This window comes from Pogonomyrmex barbatus, unplaced genomic scaffold, assembly GCF_055798465.1.
Source record: "Pogonomyrmex barbatus isolate J1 unplaced genomic scaffold, ASM5579846v1 scaffold1, whole genome shotgun sequence".
NCBI classification, from domain to species: Eukaryota; Metazoa; Arthropoda; class Insecta; order Hymenoptera; family Formicidae; genus Pogonomyrmex; species Pogonomyrmex barbatus.
Window position 1 is genome coordinate 2,340,155 of NW_028297098.1, and position 17,879 is coordinate 2,358,033.

A 17,879-nucleotide genomic window follows, 5' to 3' on the forward strand; every position below is an offset into this window, starting at 1 on the left:
AATTATCTCAATGAACACGTTTCACACGTTCGATGCATTTTTATTTTTGATTCTAATTAAAAAATTGAAAATAATTAGGAAGTATAATGAAATTGAAGTACTAAAACTCCAAACCAATCTGAGGGACTAAAATTGCCAATCTGAGAGATTAAAATTTTACAATTACCTCGTTTTTGTTTATAATTATTAAAAAAACTTTAAGCAAACAATTATAATAAGAATAGTTTCTTACCATATAATCAATGCAAAAAGAAGTAGAATAAGTGTAAATTTATTATTTTAAGATCAAAGATCTAAACATTTACTCTGCTTTTTTAGAACAAATTGATAAGATTTTATTTTTAGTATTGACTTGAAGATATGTATTTTTTTGTTTGCAATCAATTATATAGGTTGCATTCTCATATTCACCGCCACTGAAAATATATCGTGTCACATGTATTATAGATTGTCAGTACTACATGAAGCAGCCACATGGATGCAAATAAATGGTGGCTTTCAGCGCCATCTTTGACACACATCTAAGTCATACCAATGTAAAATTGGGACATACAAAATTTCCTATATCGACGCTCTCCCGTGAAAGTTACATTCCATAAGCGCACGAAACACGTAACAAGCGCTACATTTCCACTATGAAATTGTTGCGATAGGCACATGTGCTTACGTGGACGACTGAGCAGTTTTGTGTTTCGTGGAAGGATTTAAAAATATTGTGATTCTTCCTCTGAAAGTGAAAAGCAAACATCCTCTAATGTCAGTGCCATCGTGAACGGTGTTAAGCTTCAATATTATAGTCAACATGAACGGCACATCACGTAAAGTGAAAAATCCGTTGTTGTCAGCCGCTGGTCCTGGCTTCCCTTTTGACAATTACACGGAGAACACATTGCTAATGCCAGTCACACCCGCGACACCAGCCGTGCTTCGAGATGGTGAGTTCATTCAACGAAAAATCGTGGGCGGGGCACCAGTAGTATGCGAATTTTGCATACTGTTTGAACGAACGACAGAGAGATTTGGTTGATAATTAATTCCGAAACAAAATTTATGAGAAAACAGTCTGTTGCTTCGTTTATTTCACTTTGTCGCACTTGATTCCCCCAGCCTCACGCTTCTGCATCTGATTAGAATGCACTCGTGGGCTAACATCTGTTAATCCGTCATCGCTTACTCTGTCGATATTACAGAGGAAAACGATAGCGAACGATGAAAGTCCCTGACTCCAGTGTGAGACGTTTGTACGTAAGGCCAGTCTAGGCCAATTCAGATATAGTGTCAAATAGTAGCATAGCTGCATATGCAGAGAAGTCGCAATGACGCAATGGACATCGTGTAAGATGATATCTTTGTGCATGTTTTGTTTTTTGCAATTATGCATAAGTATGTTTATACTAAAGCTATAAAGAATAAAGGCCTTAAGTTATAAAATTTTATCTACAATTATGGATGGACTTGCATAGTTGCAGATGTCTACATGTAGAAAAATCAAGCATGTTTTAATGTAAAGCATATGCTATGGATTGTAATAATTGATTGAGTAGTTTCAGATTGGACATAGAGGGGACAAGTTGTGGTATTTTGCGTTTTCAATTTTATATGTAGATATAAATAAATTATTCAATAATGTTCTTAAATTATCACAATTGCATTTTAGAATTAGAAATTAATTATTTATTACATTTTATTTATATATACATTAAATTCTGTAAGTATTCCAAAAGTTTAATGTACAAATTTTATAATATATTTGATTGAGTTAATGATATTACGTTTGAGTTTCACAAGTGTTGTTAGAAGCTTGTTCTTTCGGATCGAGGAGGCTGTCTAGAACCATATCTTTGTGTGTAAGGTAAATCGTGGCTGTTTTTCCTACGAAAACAATAAACTATTGCAACAATGAGAAGTATTAAAAGCAACAGAAGAAATAATGCTCCAAGCACGATAGCTGCTATTTCCCCTTGTGATAAATTGTCCCATTGTGTTACATCGATAGTACGTGTGTGTTGATTTTCTGATATATCTATAGCTGTAATTGTAGCTGTTGTGGTACAACATGTAGATGAGTAGTAAAATGTAACGCGATCTTTTGTGCCACTTATATATTTAGTATGTGGATATATTCCATTTGGAATTGATATTACGCGTTTTAAACCTGTATGAGGAAAAAGAAGGCATGAATAATTTGATCATAGTATCTCAGTAGATAAAAGCTAACAGTAACGTTACATTAATATTATAATTCCTCATTCAGCACCATAAATGTAATACAACATAACGTGTTGTATGTAACAGTTATATTGCTGAGGAAATTATAAAATTAAAATAATGGTACTGTTTTGTATTTTTGGGATAACAGGTTTTACTGTTATATTTTTGTTCTTCATCTATTCTATTACATAATTCAATTACCTGAGTCATAATCTTGGACAGTGATGTCAGCGCTCCAAAGTGTTTTTTCACAACGATCTTTGTCGAGCTTACCGGCGCAATTGCTATTAAATGAATACTCGATTGTTGGTTTTACATTATCGATGTTCTAAATGCAAACAAAATTAATATAACATTAATATAAGATAATATAACATCTACATAATAAGAATAATAATAAGAAGAATTTTATATTTAAAAATATGCGAAATAGTATGTGTAGTTTATTGATAGAAATTAATTTTATATTATTTTGTTTTATGTTATTTTCTGTTATTTTATTTTTATAAATTTATCAATAAATTTATGAGTGGAAAAATGGAATAACAATTATATTTTCATTTATATTTACCTTGGAGTTCGTATTTTGAACAAGAACATTTACTGTTTTCTCCGATATTTCTGTCCCATCAATAAATAATGTAAGCGTATTAACAGTATCTTGGCTTGTTAATGGTACAAGAATATCTACCGCTATCTGATCTGTTTGTCCCGGATACAACCACATGCTGGATACAAATTTACAAAAAAACACACATAAATTTTTTTGGAAATGTATAACAGGTATATACATAGATATAATATTTTAATTATATATACTCAAGGAAATTCTTATATATATATATATATATATATATATATATATATATATATTCAAGGAAATTCTTATATATATATATATATATATATATATATATATATATATATATATAGGATATATTCTTTATTAATTCAAAAGTCATTTTTATATTACTCAAGGAAATTCTATATATAGAATTTCCTTGAGTAATATAAAAATGACTTTTGAATTAATAAAGAATGTATCCTACTCATTATACAATCTTTAACATAATTTTTAATTAAAAGTAATTTTTAACATTTAAATAAATATAAATATAACATCTAGTTTTATCTAAAATTCATAAATATAATTTGTTAGCTCTTGTTGTTAAATTATTGAGATCACATGCCAATGTGACGTAGGAGTTATATAAGTAGATACGCATTTTTATTCAAGCAATAATAACATAATAAATGAAGAAGCTGAGTAAGATTCAAAACTAGTATTATTTATAATCAACAGTAAAAATAATTGTTTATTGTTAATATTATACTGTATTAGGTTTGTCGTATCAATTTATACAATTTTGTTTCAAAGTTTCCAAAAAGTAATCTTTAATTTTTTTTTTAATTTTTATTAATTGATTTACTTACTAATATGATGGCTGCATATTTACAATTCTAAGTGGTGAACTTCTAGCTCGAATTGCATATCTAACTGGCAGGATACAACTGTTCGTTGCATCAAAGACAACTCTATGAGTTGTACCTGGTACTGCAATTAGTTTACTGTTGGCATTGACTTCTAGTAGTATTTTTCTTCTTTCAAAAGGATCGTCGTTAATTTTAGCGAATTGCGTTGAAAGTTTTTGACTTTGATCGCTATTTGTCATTTGCATCGGTACAATCTCACTCATGGATGATTTCATCTTTGCATCTTCAGTATCTTCATTTAATGATGCAACTTCCGACGATCGCGCTTGAATTTTCTGCTGTTGCTGTGTAATAAAAATCTTATTTATATTATGTTATATTAGTAACAGTAATACATTCTTGTTACTTTCTATGATTGCCACCAAATTAATGAGAAAAGTAAATTTATAAACATTTTTGTTCTTTAACAAGTGTATATTTTTTCATTGAATACCTTGATACTAGTTGCATTTGGTAAAATTTGAAAATCACCATAACTCATTAAAGAATTGTTACGCAGAATAAAATAATTGATGTTTTCAGCTGCACTAGATTCATGTGAAAAAAAGGATGTATCAGAGAAATCACCCGCCATTGTTTTATCGTTGCTTGTTGAAACTATAATTTTTGTCGATCTGGCAAACTTTGGCTTTCTATTCATTGTGTGATTTATTAGAAACATTGAATTAGTACCATCAATAGTATTCTCACGTATCTACAAAATAAACAATTTCAATGATTACGTAAAAGATTGTCTTAATAGTATATGCAGTATATTGCATGTTTACATAAAATATAAATTATAATTAATAAATTTTACTCAACTTACTTGTTTCATTTCATTGAAATTAATCTCGTTAATAATAGTTGATGCTTTGTTTTCTGTTGTCGTATGCTTTTTATCGAATGCTTCATATGTATCAAAATCTGTTTTTCTATTAATTTCTAGAGGAAATAAGAAAGAAAAATTTATGACAGTATATATTACAGTATATTAATACATACTGTTATAATGTTATAACATATTCTTATACATATTATTTTGTAAAATTCTTGTTTGTTAATTGATTCAAGTAATTTTTCACAAAATTATTTTCGATTTGTTATATAGATGAATTGAGAAAATTCCAATTATAAAATTTCTATTCTTTTATTTAATACTTTAACAAAACTAAAAACTAAAAGTAACAAACTTCTATTATGCTGAGACATAATGATATATCTGTTTTAAACATAAAAAGGTAAAAAATAATTAAAAATTATAAAAATATAAAGTTATACAAAGTTAATATTAATAAAACTTCCAGAAGAGGGGAATATATTAAAACATAATGGACTTCAAATAAAGGCAATTAATTTTGTTCTTTCTCTCTCTCTCTCTCTCTCTCTCTCTCTATATATATATATATATATATATATATATATGTGTGTGTGTGTGTATAAAATATGTGATAATGGAAACAGAGATACAGAGATTTAGTATATCTGTCTTAATATATCATAATACTGAATCAGTTAAAAATAGAATTGCAGATAATAATAGCATAATAGATAATTGGTATCGTTTCGAAAATTTTAATAATTAAAAGAGCAGTCGTTTGAATTTGTATTCCATGGAATATTCATAAAATTGATTGCATATCTCTTTGCGAAAGTATTTGTTTTTCCTAACCAGTTACAGTTGCATTTTAAATGTTAAACAACAGCTTTTCTAAATTACGTTACGTTCTTGTGCGAGCTAATGTGCGTCAGAGTGTAAATCGGACAAAAATAAAAGAGGGGGAGAGAGAGAGAGAGAGAGAGAGAGAATATCCGTGGCCAAAGGGCAGAGAGTGAATTGCACAAGTCCACGTATCTGCGAGCCAGAAGCCAACGAGTTGGCAGTTGTCAGACGACTGCCGTGTTAAGAGGAAGTTGGAAGTTGTGCGGGAATGTAACTCGTGTATTTCGCCGATTTCTTAAATCGTGACTTATTTGCAATATAAAAAATGAATACGGTTTTATCATAAAAAGCGTAAGCATTATTACGATAATATGATATACGAAGTTCTCCGATTATTGCGTGCTATGCTGTTATATGTTGTTTTTTTTTCAACATAATTCTGGAGTCTATAATTATGCAATAATATTGGTATGTTTACTTGCAATTTATTTAAATCTTTCTAAAGCGTTTTTACAAAATTAATTTTACTTTCTATTTATATAATATCAATTTTCATATAAAATTGATTTTGAAATTTCTTCGGTTATTTGACTTAGAAATTAGAAATCAAAAGATAAAATTTGATCTTGTATATAAAACTATTAATTATCTGAAATTAAAAACTTTATAATTAATATATATGAAATATATATGGTTTCTGCATATGGAATACGGATGTAGTTATTTGGATCGATGACATCAGAAGCTAAGAGACACATTCTCAAAATACATTAAAATGGAAATATTTTTCAATGAATATTTTTAATGAACAAAACAAAATATATTAAAACTTCCCTTGTTTTGACAATCAATAAATAATTATTTATTTCTATAATATTCATATGTATAGTAACTAACATTACATGTTATTGTGAAACTTTGTTTACCATTTGTGGAATTAGTATTGATAATATTGTTCTTCCTGTTTTCCTCACTTGCTTTATAATAAGCGATCACGTAGAAGTCGTATTTTGAATTTTCCACTCCCGTTAGCTTCACGCACCATCTACCCGGTAGGTTGCGCGCGCCGATAACAACCCCTTTTTCATTGTATATACTTGCCGATGACATCACCATCCCTGGTCTCTCAATCGTTCTGTCTGTTGAAGTGTATTGGAAGTGAATGTTATTCTTAAATTAAACATCTCATTAATTTTTATGGTAAGACAAATTAATTGATAAGAAATGAATCGCATTTTGATGATAATGTTTCATATGTATATTAAACTGACATTATTGATTTTAGAAGAATTTTCTATGTGTGAAATATATTGTGTATTGATAAATTAGAAAAAATTATAAATCAACAAAAAAGTGCAATAAGTAATTCTTGTGCGATATAATCATTTAATGCGGCGCAATAAATATATATGAAGGAAGTAACTACCTGGTCGATATTGTCCTTGGTGCATAGAGGTTAAACAAAACTGAGTGTAACGAAAGTGATTCTATATATGTTTGAACGCGTTTATAATAAGAAAATGCGTATATAAGTAAGAGAATTAATGATTCAATCTGCAATTTGTTTTACAGTAGTTTAGTAATACTTTTTTTTATCATAAGTGTTTTTTTTATATAGAATAGATAATATAAATAGAAAATAAAATATATTGAAAATATCTAACATTGATTAGTTTACGTTATATTATTCATTTATTCTTATGATTTTACTAATATTCTATACTAATATTCAAGTATCTAAATACAAAAAATGTTTAGAGCCTTGTTATAAAGTATATTGTTAAATTTTTGATTAAAATGATCTAGATGTGGAGATATTTTTAAAATAAAAACAAATCTCTTTATATTTGAAAGCAAAAAATAAAGTGACTTACTTATAGGTATTGTTATAACTGCACTGAAATTTCCAAATATATTGATTATAAGTTCAATTACATTGGTATCAACTTGAAAGTTAGTTTCAGTATATCCGCTTAAATTAGGTGTGTGAACTAGTATCTTCTAAAACATTTACATATATATTAATTTTCAAAACATTTAATATATATTAATTTTTTAAATATATTAATTACATATATTTAATTTTTAACTTACCGAAAATTCTGGAGTAGTATTCGAAAAATAATTTTTAAATTTTTCGCGTTGTTGATTAAATTCAGAATTCAAGTACAATTTGTTTTGAGTAATCAAATTTCTTTCCTTATTTATAATATCACAGTTTAAATTAAGATAAATCTGTAAGTAAATATATAATAACAATTATCTAGTCGACGAATTTTTCTTGAAAAAAAACTTACTCGACAATTGTCTAAAATTGTTGAATTTTTATTATCTGAAGATCTGTATCTAAATATCTTTAAGTTTGGGCTATTTTCTATTGAAAAATACTCTGAAATAACAAAAAATAATTATATAAAATTTACTGATATGATTATATTTATGATATGATGAACTATTTTTCTAATTTGTATATTTCTAATTTGCATATTAAATGTCTATTTATATTAAATATTGTTTGATTTTTGTATTAATGACTTTAATTTACATATTGGTTGTTGAAATATTTTTCTTTGCATTTTCTTTTTAAATAAAAGCATGTATTTATTCATTTTGTGAAATAATTTATATAGAATATTGTATTATATAAAAAATGTTATGCAGCATATTTAAATAAAAATTTATTTAAAATTTTATATTAATAATTTAATAATTTATGAAACATAAAAGATATTTAATTAAATTTTCTTGCATGTATATAAATATGTTTATAATGTAGTGTTATTTACATTTATTATTTTATTTATTATATTTATTATTTTTAATATTACTATTTAAAAGGCAACTTCAAAATGAAATAGCTATAATGATATTATGTATGTATATAATTATTTTTATTTTTTTTTAGTAAAATTATAATAACATAATAAAATAATTTTATATCTAATTTTAATACATTAATAATTATAATATTAATTTAATTTGATTTCTTAAATTGATACGTAGAATATATAACATTTTATTTGTAATATCACTATTTTCAATTTTCCTCATTATTTCGTTATTATTTATAACCTTATATTAAAAATTTTAGATAATGTTTAATTATGCGTCATTGATTATCGTCAGAATATATAATTAAAAATTAATAATTGACAATATCAGAATTTGTTATGTCAGAGGTTAATCAAATATGATAAGTAATGTCATTAGCAATTATATCTTAAATAAGTTCATTTACATTAGAAATTCTGAAATTATTACCCTCTTCGTTTTGTTGATCGGCGAATAACCAAAAAAGATTAATGTCTTCAAAACCTTTATTATTTTCCAACTGCTCTATACAGTACCTTTTAACAGAAATATTTTTCTTATTTGAAAGAAATTGGTCTGTTAAAAGTAATACTTTTCGGTACGATTATCTATTTTTATATGTTTATATATTAAAAATATATCCACAGATTTTGCAATTTGAAAAAAATAGTAAAATTGTAACATATATAATATTAATTTTATATAAATATTATTGAGTAAATTAATGACAAACCTAGAACATTTTGCTTTCTTAAAATCGCTCGTCACTGTTGATAAATGTGGAATTTCAATTTTAGACTGATCATCTTTCAAAATAACTTCATCCAGTCTCGTTTCCGTCACGATTGATCGTTCAGTTCCTGTATTGCCTATCTCAGATTTTCTTGCATCCGATTGAGAAGTGTTATTAATGATCGAGAAAACTTCAGTGAGCGTTGATCCACTAATTGCATATCTGCATAGAGTACAAGTGAGATAGCACGTCAGAAAAAACCGAAACACGCGTAATTCCATATTGTGGCCGTAAGGAAAACCTCGAACTAAAGACTCGACGCAAAAATGTGCGGCATACTTATAAAGTTTCCTTTGCTTAAGTTTACAGAAGCGTAACGTGTCTTCAGTTACATTGACGATAACATGAACGCAAAAGTAAATTTAGGTGTTAACATGCGTCATTACACAATTGAAAGTATCTTGTTATGAGTAAATCTTGATACAGGATGAACTTATAAATATCATGTCTATAGCGTGGTATCCTAATTCTGTGTGTTAAATAAAAAATTTACTCAAATTCATTATAAATTCATAATAAATTTTATATAATAATATTATTTTTTACTTACAATCTTTTCTTTTGAAATTAATGTCAAGAAAAAGTGACAACCGTTCTTTTATGGTAATATATAACATTTTGTGATGATTTTGATTGTCAATATTTTTTATTATTCAAACCATATATAAAGAAGGTTATATAAAATTATTCATTCCGTCCTTGTTTTTTGTTTTTATTTAATACAAATAAATTAAATATTATATCTATATTATATCTGTTATTGAAATTTGGTAATACTAAACATATTCTTTTAACTACATAAATAATAACAATAAATTTATTAAGAATATGTGTAAATATAAAAACATTTTTACTGTTGTGTAAGTTGTTTATTTTTTTAATAACTTAATAATAAGTGCGCAGAAATTAATATTGAATGATGCATAAAATGTTACCACACTACTGATATGAATTTCTAGCTTTGAATATATTGAACATTATTATTAATCATGGCATTACTTTTAAATTTGAATATGTATAATGTGTGAATGTGTTAATATAAAACCGTTAATAGTCGTAATTTGTTAGCATAATCATACTGAACTACGTAAAAAATTCTTTATTGGCTCGTATTATCTCCATCACTGATTCTTACATTCATTGCATCCTGTTCAATATTGACAGATAGTGATTAATGCCCTGGAGAATTTAGTTAAAGATGATATTTTGTGAACACATATTATTTTACCTGATTATTAAGAATGATTATGTATAAATTTTCGAAAATGTCACTCTTATAATCACTCTTAGTAAATAAAATAATACCAGATTAAATTAATCATTAAATAATCTTAATAACCAGATAAAATTTGTCTAAATATATTTATTTATTTGATTAAAAATATTAATATTATGCAAAATATTATATAGACATTTAATTCTGTATATTATTTTTATTTGAAATATTCTTTTAATATCTATACAGGTATTATTACAAAATTTTTACTTATGCAAAAAATAAGTTTATATATACTTTTATATATTTCTAATCAAATAAATGTTTAATTAAATTAGAAAGTTATATAAGACGTTACATAAAGTTTATTATAGTAATACTTTTAGATAAATAAACTACCAGAATAGTATTGCTAATATATTATATAATATCTGATAAATTATACATATGTACATATATTTTACATACATGTTTATATATATATCCTTATATTTTATTCATATATTTAAAAATGTAAATAAGCAGTTATCTTTTTCTTTTTAGATACTGAGCTCGACAATTTCATAGGCCAAGAGAGGGTGAATATTCAATCTCAGTCTCCATCAAGGACGAATGAGAATTCTCCCACGAATGTATCCTCTCAGCCAAAAGAAAATAAGGATACATCAAATCAATCGTCAAAACCAGGATATTTCACATCGATTCTCTCTTCTCTACCAAATTTGTCATTGTCATCGACTAAAACTGATTCCTTGGGATCGCAGATAAGTCAGGTACCCGAGAACACCAGCGGAACAACGCACGGGTCTAATCCTTACATAACGCCACAAGCACGCCATGGTTCTCAGCCAGAAATATCAGGATTCTTAGCAATTAATCCTCAGGAGTCTCGAAGTATAAACTTGTCAGAATTTACTGCTTTTGGTCCCACTGGTACTGTACCCAATCCTCCGCAACCCACAGCTCCACCCAGTATATCTCAATCTGGCGGTGAGTCCTTAAAATTATTTATTCAAGATTTGCATTTAATAAATTTGTATTTTAATAAATATTAGTATAATTTGTTATAACAGATTTAATTAAATTTTTACTTTATGTAACACGATAAACAATTTAAAAATAAAAATTATAACACAATATATACAAATAAATTTTAATTTATAATAGTAAGTCTAAAAATATAATAGTAAGTAATTTATAATAGTAATCGTAATTTATATTAATAAAAATTAAAAATTTCAATTATAATATATTTCGATATTTGTATATATATGCATTGTATATATATATATATATATATATATATATAATTAATTTATATTTAATTAATTGTCTTATTGTGATATGACATGTAATAATATATGTATGTAATAATGTATACTTTAAGTGTATTATTAATCAGAGGTTTTTTTTGTTACAGCTCCTGTTTCTTATCGACTTGGTAATCAACGACGCTTGAAATATGCACAACCACCTGATTTAACATCTACTAACTCAAAACCATATCTGAGTCCAGCATTACAAACATTTTTACCAACTCAAAACGTCTCTGCACCACCAACTATTTTGAATCCATATGAATTAGAAGGATCAGTACAAGATAATAATTTTAATATACAGCAGACTAGTTCTTTAGCCGAGCAACTTCCAACATCTGAACAACTATCGCGGAATAGCTCTCTCCATAGTTCATTTCGATCCAGTCCAGTTGCAACAGGAACAGCATATAATTTATCTGTAACGTCTGCAAATCAAAATCCATTTTTTGAAAATTCTTCTGTATCACAATCTTTGTCAGCATCTCGACAGATACCTTCACGAGTATTAGAGCCTGCAACGCCACAGAATACTCCAGCCAATGTTTCATTTTCCGACTTTTCTCCTTACGTAAATCGAGATCTTCTACCGACATCTAATTCAAACAAAGAAACACAGAACACTGCTGTGCCTAAGAATCAGCTAAATTCTTCATTGGAATTTTCGAAAAATAGTATCGTCGAGACAACCGCGGAATCTGCGTATAAGCCATCATTGATATCAACCATCGGGGAAACAGAAGCGACATTTACGCCAATATCAGCAGCCAAAGTGACGGAAAAATTAGAATATTTACTTGCAGAACAACAGGGAAATTCTTCTTGCGTAGCATCCTCCGAAGCTTCTTCGCAAATTAGTGAAACTACGTCCAATGTCGCTACTGATATAACAAAATCCAATGTCGCTACTGATATAACAAAATCTTTTGAATTACAAAGCGATACCTCAAAGGCTACGAATGAGTTAATCGATAAACCATACGAGACGAAGTCGGATTATCTACAAGGGAAAGCTGCTCAACCTGGAAGTGACACATGGAGTGACGTGTTTCTTGGGCAAGAGCCAGCGGCACAATCAGTGATCCGCCCGGAAATACACACTATTGATAACAGTCCGATAACGGATCTTCAAGCGGCTAAGTCAAACGTACATCCGCTTCAACAGCATTTCCAAGTGCAATCAATATCTATGCCAAGCTCTACTTTTTATACAGAGAAACCCGCAGAACAAAAATCGAGTTTAAACTACATACCGCCTGTCCAACAGCAAAATAATTTCTACAATCCACCAAAACTAACAGAGCAGTCAGCAAATGTGTTCTTTGAATCCGTGAAACCAAATCAATTCCCGAATTTTTCATCGCAGGATAGAAATACAAAATCTTTGTTTGACCAATCAGTAGTTAATACAACAAATAATCTACAGCAAACTCGAGAAAATTCTGCATTTAATTCTAAAACAATCGATTCCGCGGCTCATGTGCCATTTTGGAATGTTGATCAATCCTCCCAATCGCAAGTGTTAAGCGCAGCATCCAGTCCGTCAGCATATACAGCGACAAATCAACCAGCATATACTGAGACCAGTCAATCGCCATATACCGCTCCTATCCAACAATTAACGCCAGTATTTTATAATCCTGCCCAATTTGCGAATGAACAGTCTAAGCAAGTAATTTTTACACATACATACGATCAATATTCTTCTCAACAACAATCATATCAAAACTCAACATTTTACGGAAGCAACAGTGAACTACAGCAGTCCTACGCTGCTACTGAAAATAGTATCGCATATCCTTCACCGACTGTCTTGATGACAGTAGTACCTGAACCGACAGGATCAGCAACACTTAGTCCTATTCAAATGTCGGTCAATTCACCGACTAATCGCACCACACCAGATGCCGTACCATCCAGTTTTCAAAATTGGGTAAAAAGATTTTATGCAAATTATTTTTTTATTTTATTAGGGACAAAAATATTTTATAAAATTTAGTTAAATGCAAGACACTTATTGATAATTTTTTATCCAATTTTATATATATATATATATATATATATATATATATATATATTGATACTTTTTTTTTAATATTTATATAGAATATTTAAATTGGTATATTTCAGTTAATACAAAATTAAACTTTATTTATTTTTAATTGTTTCAAATAATATGTATAACAGTGCACAATAGTAATTATATAGAAAATATTAATATATCTATAATTATATAGAAAACATTAATATTTTTTAGGCCTCTGGATCTTCTGATAAACGTATGCAATACAGACCCCTATATCATCATTGGTTCTACCGTAAGGAAGTGGAGAACAAAACATTATGGTTGCCATTCTCCATGCAGGACAGTTTGAAGTTAGAAGAAGCTCACAATTCCAGCGATATTACGCCTGAAACTACAGTAGCTACCGATGGTGGTCGTTACGATGTTGATATCTTACGCCGTCAAAGAGCACCTGTCTATTGGACAGGTACATCTACCGAAGTTAGGCGATGTTCCTGGTTTTTCAAAGGAGCAACCGAATCAAGATACGTTCCTTACAATGAGAGCACTGCTGTGAAACTTGAAGACGAATATAAACTGGCATGTCTCTCAAACAGTTGGAACCGAAAAGTTGAACTAAATAATGGAGAATATATTATCTTCCATAGCGCTACAGTCCAGGTTCATTATACACAGCCAACTACTCCCGACGCGACAGGATCCTGGGGAAATAATACTGTAAGTAAATTAATTACATGTAAAACAAATTGAATAATCAATGTTTCATATAAAATAAAGAAATATATATTTTATATGAAAAATATTTAATTAAAATGATTATAAAAGTTTAATAAAAGATAAGATGAAAATTTAAAATGCAAAGCTTAATTTGACATAAAATACTACATTAAATATTTCTTTATTATTTTTAACAGTTTTAGCATGTTATTTAAATATTGTATATTTTGTTCTATGTTCGTATGTTATTAATAATAAATAAGCAATAAATAAGTTTTATTTTATAAAATATATATTTAATTAAGCTGAAATAAAATTTATTATAAATTTTGTCCTTTGTAATGCAATTTTATTTTATAAATGCTATATTAATTTTTATATTAATTTATAATTAAGTTTTTAATTTTGCCTAACAATACTACATTATCAGTGTAAAAATTATGTTTTGCTTTATATTATTACTTTTGATTTATTAGCTTCAAGCACTGCATAAGAACAAATGCATAGGAACAAATTATTAACATATTTTGCATTATTTTGCAGAGCATTATTTGCTATTATTTAAATGTCTTGTTTTCTTTTTTATACTTTTTATTATTCAACATAGGCGGTTTTCTAAAATTGCACGCATGGTTCTGTTTGATATGGTGGATCCTAATTTCTACAGGGTTCAGAGGACAGTACATATTTACAGGGTTCTGCAAGTAAACCAAAAGTTGTTAAAAGAGGAGTTGACGAATTCAATATAGATGAGGGTGAACCAGAGAAAGTAGATCATCTTTTATTTCTCGTTCATGGTATTGGTAGTGTTTGCGATCTAAAGTTTCGCACTGTAGAAGAAGTCGGTAAGTTGGAAAAATACATAAACATTAATTAACAATGTATAATTGAAAATGAATTAATAGTTTATTTATGAAACTTAACTTATGAAACTTCGAAAAATCGAATAGAATTAATCTTTTGTAAATCTTTCATAACAGTGGATGAATTCCGAAGTATATCGTTTCAATTGGTACAATCACATTATCGCACTGCAAGCGAGCAAGGAGTCGTAAATAGAATAGAAGTTTTACCAATTTCCTGGCATACAACACTTCATACCGATACAGGAATTGATAAGCAGCTTCAATCTATTACGTTGGAAAGTATTCCGAAATTACGACATTTTACTAACGATACTTTGCTCGATATACTTTTTTACACTAGTCCGATATATTGTCAAACTATCATGCAAACAGTTGGAAGTGAGATGAACAGATTGCATGCATTATTTAAAGAAAGAAATCCTAATTTTGATGGTGGAGTATACTTAGGCGGTCATTCATTAGGTAGTTTAATCATGTTTGATCTATTGTGCCATCAAAAGCCAAAAGAGGAAGAAAAGGAAGACAATGAAGACAATGAAGAAGTAAGTAATAAAAAAGATACGGATAAAAGGAATTATTATAATTTTTTATATTATATATATATATATATATTTTTTTTTTTACATTATAATTTTTTGTGATTTTAAGATTAATTTAAAAATGATTTTAAGATTAATTTAAAAGCTTTTACATCTTTTGATCTTCAAATAATAAAATATTTATTATTATAGGAAAATGACAATATTGGACCCATTAAACCAATGCCCGCGGCTGTTCTTAAAAGATGTCTGAGTAGACGAATCAGTTATGTAATGGGCGCGGCAGGAACAGGTCAACCTTACATACATTATCCGCAACTCAATTTTCACCCATGTGCCTTCTTTGCTCTTGGCAGTCCGATTGGCATGTTCGTAACGGTTCGAGGCATCGACACTCTTGGAGAAGATTTCACTTTGCCTACTTGTCCGGCTTTCTTCAATATCTTTCATCCATTTGATCCAGTAGCTTATCGAGTTGAATCCCTAATTAATCCTGAAGCTAGTAATTTCCGACCTATGTTGATACCACATCACAAAGGCAGGAAAAGAATGCATTTAGGTAAGTAAGAATTTATTAATTTCTAGAAATATATATATTTTATGATCTTTCATAATAATTTATAAAGCAAAATTAATATGCTTATTAATATTTACGGTTTGTAGAATTAAAGGAAACTATGGCACGTGTCGGAGCGGATTTGAAACAAAAATTAATTGATTCCGTTAGACATACATGGAATTCTTTCTATCAATTAGCCTTATTTCACAAGCCAGACAACCAAACTTTGGAACGTGAAATTGATAAAGTTGTTGAAGAGCAATTACAGAAACCGCCGAGTGTATCAGATCAACATAACAACGATGATGGTGGTGCCGATTTAAAAATAGGAAAACTTAACGGTGGTCGAAGAATAGATTATGTTCTTCAAGAAGCGCCTTTCGAATATATTAATGAATATATTTTTGCTCTTACAAGTCATATCTGTTATTGGTAAATAATTTAATTGTTACAAGAAATATTTTGCATTATATATATATTAGATACTAATTTTTTATAATTTAATTTTAGGGAATCTGAGGATACTATGCTTTTGATGTTGAAGGAGATATATGGGTCTAGAGGTATTCAAACTGATACCCAACTTCCTCAGCAATCATTGTCAATCGAAAGGGTATCTCCTTCTCCATCTTTAAAATTAACAACTGCCTTGTCACCTAGTGCAAGTAACGTAGGAACATCACTTGCTATGGGCATAGATCCTACAGTGCCTATGTCCAGTAAACCTGTCGGTCCACCACCTAAGACTGGTTTTGTACCAAAATCCTGATCGACAGAGTATTTTTCCTATAATTATATTGTATTGCAAAATTAAATTGTATTAATAGGAAAATTAATTTTATGTTTAATTAGTATAAAACAAAAAATACAATCAGTTAACATTAACATAACATCCTACGTTAACTAAAAGTAGAATACAAAAATTAAATTAAATTTAATATTTTACATTTTATTTAAATTTAATATTTTTTTATAGTGTTTTTCCACTATTTGTAAATTTTAATAAAACACTATTTAACGATATATAAATATGAAATATTAATTGCACAAAATTGGCCTATATAATTAAGCTTAAAACGAACTGCAATTTATAAAATCAGTTGTTAAATGTAAACGACAAAGGATGTAAATAATTCAATTTATTAATACGTTGAAACGACAGACAATTTTTCATTGTAATTTACGTTTATTTGCGTATTGATATTTATTGTATCAATATATATTGATATTAAGTTGTACGTAATTGCGGTTGTATGATCAAAAATATGTATGGAGTATTGAATAGAAAAGAAAAAATAGAAAATGGGAATGTGCAAATGATGTACCGTATAAATATGATTTATGATTTATCCGGATAAAGATACAGTAGATTACATAAATTTTCATAATTCGCTTGAACGAATTATAAACGAATTACCGATTTTGATTCGCGCTATGTACGCGCATATTTTAATAAATTACTGTATTCTTTTACATTATTGTAAATTATTCTTATTCCCTCACATAATTTAATTACAGATTCGCTTTTATGTTATTGCGTATCATTATTTGATTAATGTAACTTGCATTAGTGCAAGTCAAATATGTATAGCGACACATGTGACAGAATTATAAAGAACTTTAACAGTAATCTCAACATCGTGCAGTCAAGCAGTGCCGATATGTTCCTTAAAATGGTGTTACATCGTG

The 17,879-nt window shown here is 28.1% G+C and overlaps 2 protein-coding genes across 5 annotated transcripts; one reads left to right on the forward strand and one right to left on the reverse strand.

Moving 5' to 3' along the window:
* Positions 1–571: 571 nt before the first annotated feature.
* Positions 572–17,663, forward strand: LOC105424742 (uncharacterized). Of its 4 annotated transcripts, XM_089085286.1 has the most exons (10): positions 795–935; positions 1,191–1,335; positions 10,711–11,157; positions 11,588–13,416; positions 13,741–14,226; positions 14,894–15,071; positions 15,207–15,634; positions 15,824–16,190; positions 16,295–16,622; positions 16,701–17,663. In XM_089085286.1, the coding sequence occupies exons 2-10, from the start codon at positions 1,317–1,319 to the stop codon at positions 16,957–16,959; spliced, it is 4,341 nt and encodes a 1,446-aa protein (XP_088941412.1). In that variant the 5' UTR covers positions 795–935; positions 1,191–1,316; the 3' UTR covers positions 16,960–17,663. The 4 variants fall into 4 exon arrangements, with proteins under 4 accessions (XP_088941409.1, XP_088941410.1, XP_088941412.1 ...); XM_089085283.1 differs by lacking the exon at positions 1,191–1,335 and having other exon boundaries at positions 572–935; XM_089085284.1 differs by lacking the exon at positions 1,191–1,335 and having other exon boundaries at positions 572–935; positions 14,921–15,071.
* Positions 1,652–9,280, reverse strand: LOC105424741 (uncharacterized). The gene is made up of 12 exons (XM_089085288.1): positions 8,892–9,280; positions 8,609–8,694; positions 7,645–7,736; positions 7,442–7,582; positions 7,222–7,348; positions 6,274–6,486; positions 4,514–4,629; positions 4,139–4,399; positions 3,646–3,989; positions 2,783–2,939; positions 2,413–2,539; positions 1,652–2,155 (listed from the first exon to the last, which is right to left on the reverse strand). Exons 1-12 carry the CDS (start codon positions 9,170–9,172, stop codon positions 1,794–1,796), a joined length of 2,307 nt encoding a protein of 768 aa, XP_088941414.1. The 5' UTR covers positions 9,173–9,280; the 3' UTR covers positions 1,652–1,793.
* Positions 17,664–17,879: the final 216 nt, after the last annotated feature.